Source organism: Prinia subflava, chromosome 12 (genome assembly GCF_021018805.1).
Source record: "Prinia subflava isolate CZ2003 ecotype Zambia chromosome 12, Cam_Psub_1.2, whole genome shotgun sequence".
Classification (NCBI taxonomy): domain Eukaryota; kingdom Metazoa; phylum Chordata; class Aves; order Passeriformes; family Cisticolidae; genus Prinia; species Prinia subflava.
Genome location: NC_086258.1, coordinates 19,377,545 through 19,389,612, shown reverse-complemented (window position 1 = coordinate 19,389,612; position 12,068 = coordinate 19,377,545). Strand labels below are relative to the sequence as shown.

General features: G+C 47.5%; 1 protein-coding gene across 2 annotated transcripts in view; it reads left to right on the top strand.

Annotated features, from left to right (window-relative positions):
* The window catches only part of LLGL2 (LLGL scribble cell polarity complex component 2), a 32,888-nt gene extending 21,624 nt beyond the window's left edge, over positions 1-11,264 (top strand). The window contains exons 11-26 of one of the 2 annotated variants that reach the window (XM_063408963.1): positions 519-736; positions 1,309-1,376; positions 2,331-2,484; positions 2,582-2,686; positions 3,486-3,778; positions 4,030-4,183; positions 4,470-4,620; positions 5,301-5,417; positions 5,931-6,097; positions 6,759-7,023; positions 7,690-7,843; positions 8,389-8,426; positions 8,880-8,927; positions 9,446-9,488; positions 10,184-10,245; positions 10,604-11,264. In XM_063408963.1, the coding sequence (XP_063265033.1) occupies positions 519-736; positions 1,309-1,376; positions 2,331-2,484; positions 2,582-2,686; positions 3,486-3,778; positions 4,030-4,183; positions 4,470-4,620; positions 5,301-5,417; positions 5,931-6,097; positions 6,759-7,023; positions 7,690-7,843; positions 8,389-8,426; positions 8,880-8,927; positions 9,446-9,488; positions 10,184-10,245; positions 10,604-10,608 (2,042 nt within the window). In that variant the 3' untranslated portion in view covers positions 10,609-11,264. Of the gene's footprint in view, positions 1-518; positions 737-1,308; positions 1,377-2,330; positions 2,485-2,581; positions 2,687-3,485; positions 3,779-4,029; positions 4,184-4,469; positions 4,621-5,300; positions 5,418-5,930; positions 6,098-6,758; positions 7,024-7,689; positions 7,844-8,388; positions 8,427-8,879; positions 8,928-9,445; positions 9,489-10,183; positions 10,246-10,600 lie in introns of both variants that reach the window. The other variant, XM_063408961.1, reaches the window with a different exon arrangement.
* The last annotated feature ends 804 nt before the right edge of the window (positions 11,265-12,068 follow it).

The following is a 12,068-nucleotide window of genomic DNA, read 5'->3' as shown; positions in this document are numbered from 1 at the left end:
CTGAATTGTAAATACTTGTCAGTTCAAGCAGAGAAACATTCTGCAGAACCCAAGGCATTAGCATGTTTAAGCAGCTTAGCCTGGATGGACTGTGGTCCTAACACAGCACTAAATGGGTCACTGCTGGGGTGTATGCATGTCTTTCCACCCAGTGCTGTTAATTAGCTGCAGGTAAAGTCTTTGGAATTCTGCCTGTTACAGTAGTAAGTATGAACTTTGTGTTATTTAGTCATTGTTGTTAACAACTTCTTTACTCTGCAATGGAATCTGTTAAAAGTCACTGTCACAGTCCAGGAGTGATGTAACAAAACATGAATTTGCACTAAACCTGTGAGTGTCTTCAGATTCATTTATACTGATAGGTCCAATTAACACAGAAGCATTTAAGGTTTTTCCCAACAAACATGTTGATGTGGAGCTGTGTGATTCAAAGTTTTCAGAGCAGCCTTACAGGAAGCTTGTTTGCAGTGACCTTGGTCAGTGAGTTCTGTCAGCCTCAGTGAGTGTTGTTTCTGCAGAGTTCGATGAGCCCTGTGCCCTGGTGGTGCTGGCAGAAGAAGAGCTCGTGGTCATAGACTTGAAAAGTGCAGGCTGGCCAGCAGTGCACCCTCCATACCTGGCCTCCCTGCACTGCTCAGCCATCACCTGCTCTCACCACGTCTCCAACATCCCACTGAAGCTCTGGGAGAGGATTATCAGTGCTGGGAGCAAGCAGAACATTCACTACTCCAGCATGGTATGGTAGCTGTGTGTCCCCCCCTGTGTGTGTCCCCCCCTGTGTGTGTCCCCCCCTGTGTGTGTCCCCCCCTGTGTGTCCCCCACTGTGTGTCCCCTGTGTGTGTCCCCATGTCCCCACATGTCCAGGTCAGTGTGAGTGCCCAGGGTGTGGGTGGTCTGTGTTGCTGATGATCTGCAGAAGGCTCAGCCCCACCAGACACTGTCCTGCCTGTTAACAGGGTCAAGAGAGGCTTTTTCCCAAAGCACCACCACCAGTACAGTTACACTGGAGAATTAAAATGTGATTTTTTTTGACCTCTGACAAGCCAGAGGGAAAGTCTGAGTGTTCCCAGCTGTTGGTGGTAACAAAGCTCTCGTGTAAAAGCTTGAAGCTTCTCAGGGAAATGTGTAGAATGCCTTCTAAAAGGTACAGTTGGTGTCAGAACGGGAACATCTAATCCAAACAAAAGCTGACAGCGTGGACTGTTCCACTGCCACTTGCACTGGAGTTCCTGCCCTCCTGCTGGCTTTGTATCCTCCCTACACTGTCACTGCCTAGGCACTCACACACTTCTCTCCCTGTGTTTGTAGCCGTGGCCAATTGATGGTGGCACCAACATCGCTCCAGATCCTCCGCAGAGGGACTTGCTGCTGACAGGGTAGGTACTGACCTGAGAACCATTAGGGAGCCCTTTCCAGTTCCAGTTCCCCTTTTTTGACTGACTGTGGTTTTCCTGTGGAGTCAGTCTGCTCATCTTCTAAGGCAGATACTGCAGTTTTACAGTGCAGCTTCTCAAAGCTGTGCTGCTGGCTTTGTAAAGCCAATTTATTTTGCTGCTTCTGAGCAAACAGGTCATGATGTCCACAGATAACCCAGAAAGTGGCTGATTTTTAGTTTTGTTGTGTTACCCATTCCCCCTGCTCCCAAAGTGTGTAGGAGTGCAGGCACTAATCCAGCCTGGTTCAAAGGCAGCAGTGTAAAAGTGGAGCTTAATCTTTCACATTTTGAAGGATTTTTCCCTCTACCTTACACCCTGAGTCTTAAAATAGAGGTTAGCTTGGACTCCTGTCTGCTTTGATCAGCATGAACAGATCTAGCTAAGAGGTGGAAGTAGCTAGCAAGAGATTGTCTTATTGCATAAAAATGTATCATTTTCTTTTCAAAGCACTTTTGAGAGTTTCACCGGGCTGTTCCTCCGATTTCATTTCTGATGGAGCATGTTAGAAGGTCCTACCCTTGTGTTGGAAGACTTGCAAATTTTCACTTGGAGAACTAAGATTAAAGCTTGTTTTTTTTTTTTTTTTCTCCTTCCATCACAGTAACAGTATTTTTGCCTGGATGAGTTTTTTCCTTCCATATGCTAAGCATTTGGCCTTTTCCATGCCCTTTTGGCATAATCTTAAATTAATGTAATGGTGTCAGATCACCAAGAACAGCTGGACTACAAAAACCCAACAACCTTAAAACAAAACCAAAACCCACAAAAAACACACAAGAAGCCAAAAATCTTTCTCTTAGTGGTTTGTTTTTTTGGTTCTGTATTTCCCCCTCTGTTTTCCCCTCTGTGTGCTGTTCTCCTGTGTGATGTGTGCTCCTGTATCCTCCCTCCCAGGCATGAGGATGGCACGGTGAGGTTTTGGGATGCCTCTGGTGTCTGCTTGCACCTCCTGTACAAGCTGAGCACAGTGAGAGTGTTCCTCACGGATGCTGATCCCAATGACAACATGAACACCCTGGGGGAGGATGAGTGGCCTCCACTCCGCAAGGTGAGACAGCTGCTGCTTGTAGAAACTTCCTGAAAACCTGCAGAGTTCTGATTCCTGCCCCAGTTAAAGGCCAGCCCCTCTCTGTTCTGTTGTCTAGGTTGGCACCTTCGATCCTTACAGTGATGATCCAAGACTTGGCATCCAGAAGATCTACCTGTGTAAATACAGTGGATACTTGGCTGTAGCTGGCACAGCAGGACAGGTATTGGAATATGAACAATCAACAGAAACATTGTTTTCAGTGCAGGTTTCAGTGGAGATCTGCTGAAATTCAAAATGCTCATTTCTGTCAAGGTAAATTGATCTGTTTTCTGGAAATGCTTCATGGGATCCTGCTGAGGTGAGGCCCCACCTGGAGCACTGCATCCAGCACAGAAAGGTTATAGAGCTGGTGGAGTGAGTCCAGAGGAGGCCACCAAGTTGATTAGAGGGTTGCAGCTCTGCTATGAGGAAAGGCTGAGAGAATTTGGATTGTTCAGCCTGGAAAAGGGAAGGTTTGGGGTCATCTAATTTCAGCTTTCTGGTACCTGAAAAGAGCCTGCAAGAGACATGGATACAGACTGCTTAGGTAGTCTGGAGTGGTACTGCAAGGTCCTGGAGTGACAGAACAAGGGGGAGAAGCTTTAAACTGAAAGAGAAAAGAGTAGGTTTAGATTAGATTTTAGATAGGAAGACCTTTACTGTGAGGGTGGTCGGGCACTGTAACAGGTTGCCTGGAGATGTTGTGGATGCCCCATTCTGAAAGTGTTTAGGGCCAGGTTGGATGGAGCTCTGACCAGAAGAAGTGTCCCTGTGCATGGCAGGGATTAGAACTAGGTGATCTTTAAGGTGTCTTCCAACCCAACCCATTCTGGGATTTTCTGCTTTCTCTAGTTGGTATTTTAGACATTATCTGCTCTTATTTATTTGTCCTGAGAGGTGCTGTAGTTTAGGAAGGGCTGCAGCTTGGAGGTCTGCCTGTGCAGCAAAAGCTGCAGCAAAGGTGGTTCTCTTCCTCTCAGGTGCTGGTGATGGAACTGAATGACGAGGACGCAGAACACGTGGTGGACCATGCTGAGGCAGATCTCCTGCAGGACCAAGAGGGTTACAGATGGAAAGGTCACGAGAAGCTGAGAACTCGAGATGGGCCTGTTCGATTTGAGGCTGGTTTTCAGCCATTTGTCCTTGTCCAGTGTCAGCCACCAGCTGTGGTCACCTCTTTGGCCCTGCACTCCGAGTGGAAGCTTGTGGCCTTTGGTACCAGCCATGGGTTTGGGCTTTTTGACCATCAGCAGAAGCGACTGGTCTTTGTCAAGTAAGTGTCATCTTTCCAAAGGGTCTGTGGTAATCCTTATGTTGGCCTGGAATTACTAACAAAGCAAGGTGTGATAAGTGATTTCTCAAGAGCTGTCATTGTAGCAAGAAACTCTGCTTCTTTTTTCTCTACCCTTGAAGATCTTCCAGAATATTTAAGTGTGTTCCAATAAGCGTGTATCCTGTTGGACTCTTGGGAGTGATTGCCACCCAGTACAAAGTGACAGTGTGGCTACTGTCTCCCTCTTCCAGGTGCACACTGCATCCCAGTGACCAGCTGGCCTTGGAAGGTCCCCTGTCTCGGGTGAAATCCTTGAAGAAGTCCCTGCGTCAGTCATTCCGGCGGATCAGAAGAAGCCGCGTGTCCAGTAGGAAGCGGCGAGGAGGTGGTGGGAATGCCTCAGAGGTGAGGGGTTCACCTTTTTGGGGTGTGTCTGTTTGCAGCTTGGAGCCTGCTGAGATTGCCTAGAGAAGGAGGTGGTCTCAGTCCTGCTGTCAAATCAACAGCTATTGGTATGAGGGAAAAATGGCAATTTCTGATGCTGCCCTGTTAGATAGAAACAGACGCGTTTTTAGAGAAGATCAGTTCAGAGGACGAGTTCACTAGTGTGACTTTGCTGTGCCTTTCTGTTGCTGCCACTCTCCCTGCTGTGTCTGTCCCTGACTGACTGAGTGTCTCCTCCCCTGTGAAGGTGCAAGAAGCAAATGCCAAGTTTGACCAGGACGCGTTGCAGGAGATGGAACTGGCTCCAGTGCAGCGCAAGATCGAGGCGCGCTCGGCAGAAGACTCCTTCACCGGCTTCGTGCGAACCTTGTACTTTGCTGATACCTTCCTGAGAGACAGTGAGTAGGAGAAGCACCTCTCTCTTCTTCCAAGTGGGTTTTTACTTCTTCTGCCAAGGAGTGTATTAGGATTTACTGCCAGGAAAGCTCGGCACCTCCTGTGTCCTACTTTGTGCTGTGCTGAAAAACCAATATAGAACAAGAGCATATGTTGTCGTGTGGAATTGTTATTTAGCCATTCTGAGCTGCTGGCTAATCCAAGGCAAGTGGCAGTTCATCTTTGAATCAAGTCTTTATGTATGATTTTCAAACGTGCTGGATTGGCATCTGACTTTTTAGTATAAAGTTCTCCTTCTCTCATTGCTCTGAAGTTCACCCCTGTCTCCAGCAGAGCCTTTTAATTTTGGTGAAGGTGGTGGCTGGTTGTGCATCAGAGCCCAAACTGATAGCATGCACAAGTTTACTCTGCTCATCTGTGATGAAAATGTGTGAAAACTGGACACAGCAATTGTGGTGGCTCATATGGTGGTGCTTTTGCCTTTGCTCACATGCAGTGCCCTTTCTAAGGACTGCTGGTAGTCATGTTTTGGGGAAAAAATGTTAAGAACTTGCAGTTTTCCTGGCAGGTCTCCCCTAATGCAAAGATAGGTAGGTTGTAAACAGAGGGAGGTTTTGCATAGCCAGGGAAAGCTGTTGTGTCATGGATGGTGCCTTCCTCATGGGCTTCTTTGTCACTCCAGGCTCCCGGCACTGCCCGTCCCTGTGGGCTGGCACCAATGGAGGGACAGTCTACGCTTTCTGTTTACGTGTTCCTCCAGCTGAGAGGAGAATGGATGAGCCTGTGAGGGCAGAGCAGGGTGAGTGCCTCGTGAAAGCACGGTTCTGCTGGGTCTGAGCCATCACTCACAGGAGTTATGGCCAGGAAAGCAGGGTCTCTCAATTAGTGCTGTTTATCAGTGACTGGAGCCAAGTGTGGCAGTGTCTGAGCTGAGCAATGCTCACTGCAGCAGCTGAGCTGGAGCTTCAGCACTGCTCCATGTGTCTCAGCCTCATTTCCTACTTACTTCAGAAGTGTTCATTTGTGTCAGCTGTCACTGAAGTTTGCCATCAGCCCTGGCTGCACATGTCCCTTGTTCTGACAGCTGGGCCTGTTGTCTTTATGTAACAATGGCTTCTGTTTAACACAGATCAGACCAGTCAGAATGCCCTAATGCCCTTCAACTATCAAATCCTTTTAGGCAGCATTTCTATAACCACAGTATACAGGCCTCCAGTGCTGAGAGGATGTGAATCCGTGTCTAACAAAGTGTTTCTGACTAGACTCCTGTTTGTTTTTTCTGTTTGTTTGCCTCCTTATCTTGCCTGTCTAGCCAAAGAGATTCAGCTGATGCACAGGGCTCCTGTTGTGGGGATACTTGTGTTGGATGGACGCAGCACTCCCCTCCCAGAACCTCTAGAAGTAGCACATGACCTTTCCAAGAGTCCTGATATGCAAGGCAGCCACCAGCTGCTGGTGGTATCTGAAGAGCAATTTAAGGTGAGTGTCACCTATTGAGGAAGGGAGGTGCCCATGAATTGTGCATGAAATCTGCTAAAGCACTGGGCACTGCTCATGGAGAGAGAACTCTTGGGAGTGCCTGTTCTCCTGTACCTGCAGAACAGCCCTGGGACAGCACTTCTGTTGGGTACACTCCATAAATCAGGTGTGTGCTGGCAAACTGGGTGTTCAGCATAGTGCTGCACATGCTGAATATAGAAGTTTTATGCCCACATTACATTATACTCTTTGGACAAGGCTGTTTCTGCTTTTGGGTAAGAGCTTTTCTGTCATTAGTGCAGAAGCAGGAATTCGTAGGTATTTTTGTGAAGTACCTTAAAAGTTTCTTGTTTTGCACACTAACTCAAGCCCTATTCTCTTTTTGTATTAATTTGTAGCCAAATAGGGAAGAGTTTTGAAAAAATAGGGGAGAAGTGCAGTTACAGCCTGAAGGGTAAAAGTGATGTCAGAATAGAAAGAAATTCTCACACTTCCTGTGGCTGATTCATTGTCGTGCCGTGAGCAGGGGGGTGGCTCTGGTTACACCTGTGTGTATTCCCTGTGAATGGGAACATTATTCAGGGAGGGAGCAGCAGATGTCCCGGGGAGCTGCTGCTGCCTTTGTGCAGCCAGAGGTGTCAGTGTCCCCTTTCTGTGACAGGTCTTCACATTGCCCAAGGTCAGCTCCAAACTGAAGCTCAAGCTGACAGCCCTGGAGGGCTGCAGGGTCCGGAAGGTGACAGTTGCCAACTTTGGCAGCTGCAAGACTGATGATTACAGTGAGAACGACCTGGCAGTGCTGACCAACCTGGGAGACATCCAGATCATCTCCCTGCCCTTCCTCAAGCTGCAGATCCGCTACCCCTGCATCCGCAAGGAGGATGTGAGTGGCATTGCATCCTGTGTCTTCACCAAATATGGCCAAGGTGAGGTGGGCTTCTCCCACATCATCCCTCTTTTGTGTGTTTGAGACTGTGGGAAACAGCTGAGTGGTTTTTAGCTGGCTGTGTACACGTGTGAGACTATTTCAGAAATTGTTCATTGTGTGTTTCTGGGCAGTACCAGCTGCCAACAGGTACCAACACATGAGTTAGGAGGAGTGAGTTTATTCCATTACAGTTAATGAATACAGGAGTGAACAGTGGTTTTCAGCTTGGATGTGCCCCTAGATAACTTCCAGCTGGCCACCTCCCTCTAAGCAGCAGGCTATGGGAAATGGCTCCACTGTGCCTCCTGTCCTTGCCAGTTTCTCAGCACTCACATTGCAAAACTGGGATCCAACATCCTGTGGCTCCTGAAGATGGATTGCTGCTTTCTAGTTCATTTTTTTTGTGTCTTTTTGTGCTGTTTTTCCCAACTGTCAGCACAGGACAACAGAATTATGTCTCAGCATAACCTTAAATTGCACAGCCTCTAGGCTAACCAGGGAGGAGCTGAGGTAATATCTTCCTCAGTGATCCCTCCATGCTTAGAAGGAAAAGCAAACCCTTAGTGCCAAGCATAGACCATGCCTAGATCTGTTCCTTTTTAGGATCACCTTTTCTGGAACTGTTCCCTGAGAACTGCCCTTCTAAATTCCCAATCCCCTGCAGGTTTCTATCTGATCTCTCCGTCGGAGTTTGAGAGGTTTTCCCTTTCCACCAAGTGGCTGGTGGAGCCCCGGTGCATCGTGGACGTGCCAGAGGTGACCAGCAACAATCACGTGCACAGCAAGTCTGGCACAGAGAACGCTGCAAGGAAATCCAGGTAATGTCTGTGACACTCTTGCACACTGCCTGTGTCTGAGTAGGGAGGAGAGAAAACCCCTTTGGAGTTAACACCCACAGAGGGACTGGTGTTAGGAAATGTAACCTTCCCCCTGATGGTTTTCCTACTTGGAGTACCTGTGGGAGGACAGAGCAGGAAGCTTTGGAACTGGTATCCCTGAGCTGGAGTCACAAACCTAGAGCAAGCCCTGGCTTGCTTTGCTTGTTCCCAAGTGCTGAGTCTGAGCTGTTGCCCTGTGAAGGGAAATTCAGCGTTCCTCCTCTCCCCTTGGAACATCAGTGAGTAACAGTAGATCTGACACTCACAGAGATCCTACAGGAATTTTATTCTAAGAGTTTAAAAGTGTTCTGTGGTGCCTGCAGACTCCTGCATCACCAGAATGTGGTAAAGCCCTTCCTACTCTCAGCAAACCATTTTCCTGATGTGCACTGGAGCCTCTTGTAGCTGCCAAGAACACACAGGAATTCTCTGCACCTCTGTTCCTCAGCATCAGTAATGGTTTTCTGCCTCCTTTCCTTTTTTAGGCCACCAGGAAAGAGTTCAGGTGACTGTGGAGAAGATGGTAAGTGAAAAAAATAAGTGTACTGAGGGTAGCATGGTGTGTGTAAACCTCAAAATGTATCTCCTATTGCTACAGTTGATATTTTCTACCTAAGAAAGAGAAGAATAAGGAGGGATGTGGGGGAAACATTGTGACCTGCCTGGACTGTATTTTAGTTGATAGCTCTGAAGTAAGTTGCATATGAAAGATTCCCTTAAAGGATAGAACAGTTTTTGCATGAGGAAAGGTCTGAACTTATTTAGATCTTCTGTTATCCAAACTAGCATTGCTGAGAAAAACTGTTCAGTGTGTGAGAGACCTTAAGGATTAGTTGTGAAGCATTCAGTAAAGTCAAAAAGTACTTAATGTGGGGAAAAAATACAGTTCCATTGTGCATTTCTCCAAAACTGCACTTATTTCAGGAAAAGGGGAAAATATTATTAGGTAAAAGCTTTTTTCCCTACTCTTTTTTAGAAAGGAAGTCTGGGAGGCTGATGGAACATGCCTTACTCAATGATGAAAGTGAGTGAGATGAAATCTTATTGCTGAGAGGGGAGGTGTCTTTCTGGGTGGGAAAAGAGGAAAGCTGCTGGGAAACTTGTGGATTCCAGTTCCAAGGGCTCTGTAATTACTGGTAGAAATGCTGGGTTTTCTTGAATCCCCAGAAATGAGGGGTTGGACAGATAGCCATGCCCTCGGGCAGGGGTTGTTCTGCAGAGCTGCATTCCCTGCTGAGATAAGAGAAGGATCTTTATTTCCAGCAGGACTTGTGTAAGATGACAGCTGGAACAGACAGTTCCTTTGGGGCTCTGGTACACTGGGATTGGCAACATTTCTTCTGGCAAATGACTGCTTCAGTCCTGTGTGCCAGCCTGCCCAGTGCAGACCTGGTTGAAGGGGCAGTGATGATCTAAGGGCTGACCTCTGAGCTGTGGGAGGTTCTGGGGGCTGTTCACTGGGGAGGTGGAATGTGGTCAGGCAGCTGCCTGAAAGCAGATCCTCGCTGGTTTAGCTCACTGCTTTAACCCTCTGCTTTCCAGAAGTGCTGAAGGAGATCCAGAGTACTCTGGAGGGGGGCAGAGGGTGAGTAGCAACCAACTTCTCTTCCTGATGGCTGGGGATGGCAGGGGAGGGCAGCTTGAGGTGACAGCAGGGGGGTGCCCACCTGATGGCAGGGACCCCTCTGCTGGAATCTGGTCACATGTGCATCCCACGAGCTACCAAAGGGCAATAATGAGAAGCAGGTTCTCTTTCACATGCTGTCCCTTGACATTTTTTTATGAATAATGCTTTGTCTCTTTCTCTCCGAAAAGCAGGAGAGATCACATTCCCACATCCCCAAGGAACAGGACTCTGAGTATTCGCATACAGGTTTCTATTTGTGTCAACCCATACTGATCTAAGGGCAAGCCACACGGGCTTAGTTGGTCAAGGATGGGACTCTGGAGTTTTAATCCTGGCTTGACACTGTCCCTTGGATGTGTTCAGTGTCTCTGCTCCCATTCTGTCTGTACAACCACCACGGCTGCGGGGCTTTACCTCATCTCCCTAGAATGGTCAGGGGCTACCAAGTGCAGGCCAAGGACTACTGTCTGCAACGGATGCAGGAGGCTTGGTGGGGTTGGTAGCTGCTGGTGTGGAAGGATCAGTGACTGCCTGACATGCTCTGCTCTGTGCATTCCTCTGGACACTGCCTCATCCTGGTATTCTGTCGGCATCTGGGAGTGGATGGGATAAGAGTGCATTGCAATAAGGAATCTCTTCTTGTGTCATTGCAGGAGCTATGCAGAAAGAAATTTGGCAAGAAGTCCATTAGGACATGGACTAAGTAATGGAGGAGGTAGGTGAAGATAAAGATATTTGAAGTAGACAAAGGAAACAGAAAGTAGAATGAGATTTCTTTATAAGCCTCAGCTTATTGAAATGCTTTGTGCAGGACTCTTGACCTGAGTTTTCAGGGTGGGAATTGGCTGGCTGAGTGGTGTGTGAGCACTGTTCAGCACCTTACTGCTACATCAGTGGTGAAGGGAGAGCTAAAAATCCTTTGAAGGCTCCTGACTCTTGCCCTTATCACAAAGTGAGCTGGCGAGGCAGCCAGAGCTGCCAGCAGCAGTCTGAGTGTATGGACTCATTAGCTCTCATTAGCTCTCAATGCCTGCCTGTTCAAATGCCTTTTGCATTCTTCCCTGCTGCAGCAGATTGACCAGAACTCACGGAAGACTTCCTGGCATTGGATCGAGTGCCATAACACTACTGACTGGGCAAACCGTCCCTGGGGAGAAGCACCAGCGCTCCCAGCAGCCAGGCTGGGGAGCTGCAGCTCCCGGCTCTGCTCCTGCCTCCCCTTCAGTGCCTCTTGGAGACTTCTGCTGGAGCCTGCCTTGCTTTAGGACAGCAGTGGATGCCAGGTCTGATGCACCACAAGCCTCTGAGTACATCTAACATTCAAATGTTTGCACATTTCTCTTTTCTACTGGGCTGGGTTTTAAATTATAAATGTTTGACTGCCTCGGCGCAGGATTTTAATAAACGCACACTGTTACCTCCAACAATTATTTTTTTGTACATTTTTTAAAAATCTTATGGGTATTTCAGTTTTAACGGAAACATTTAGAAATTTACTTCAAGAAAAAAACATTAAGTAATATATGCTAGATTCCTGCTGTGACTGCTGTATGTGGTATCTGAATGAGTAATTTTGGGGTTTGTTTGTTATGGTACTGTTAACCGGCTTTATGGATTTGGGTAGAATCTATTTTTGTAGCCATTCAAATTGGAGGAAAACTAATTGAATTTGATTTTTGTTTCAACACTGCATTACTTTTTTTTGGAAATAAAACTCTGAATTCCCTTTTGTGATCCTTGTCTCCTCTCATGTCTATTCTGTCCTTCAGCAGCTTCTTTTATATTGCCCACAGATCCCTGGGAGACGGTGGAGCTGCCCTCTGAGCTGAGGGGGACAAAGAGCACTCCTGGAGGCGAAGCAGGGTGGTGGGTGGGAGAAGCCAGGTGATTGTGTCACCATCCTGCAATCCATTTGGGATGGGGCATGGTGCCAGGAAAGGGCCCTGGTTCAGATTAAAGCTCCTGGAAGGTCCTTGGTGGCTTGTCCTGAAGTAACTGGGTGATGACACTGGAGGGAGACACGACTGATCTGGCAGTGCTGCTGTGCTGTTTGGAAATGAAGCTGGTGAAACTCTGCAGAGAGCAGTTTGCTCCTCTTTAAAATTTCCTCCCTTTATCCCTCACCTAACAACATTTTTTTTCCCCAGCTAAGAAAAAGAACAAAGTATTCTGAAATTTCTCTGCTGTAACTTGCTTGTAGCATTGTGACAACCAGTGAGGAAGAACTAAATCCTCCTGGAATGGTGCTGAGCTGCTGTCCTTGGCACGCTCTGGAAACCTCTCCTTGGAAGTGCTCTTGTTTCAGGCTCTGCCTTGATCTTCCAAGCAGGGCTGAGGGATCCTTTCTTACCCACAGCACTAGGATGGCACATTCTATTCTGCAGGAAAAATGCTTGTAGAGTTGCTTGGCTGTTGCTTCAGGCACCTTTCTTTCTAAAAGTATTAATAACTCCTTTGAGACCTAATTTATTGCTGGTGAGGTTTTAGAGAGCCTTCTCTTTCAGTTTCCATTTCCAAAGTAGTTTTCACTTCCTTATT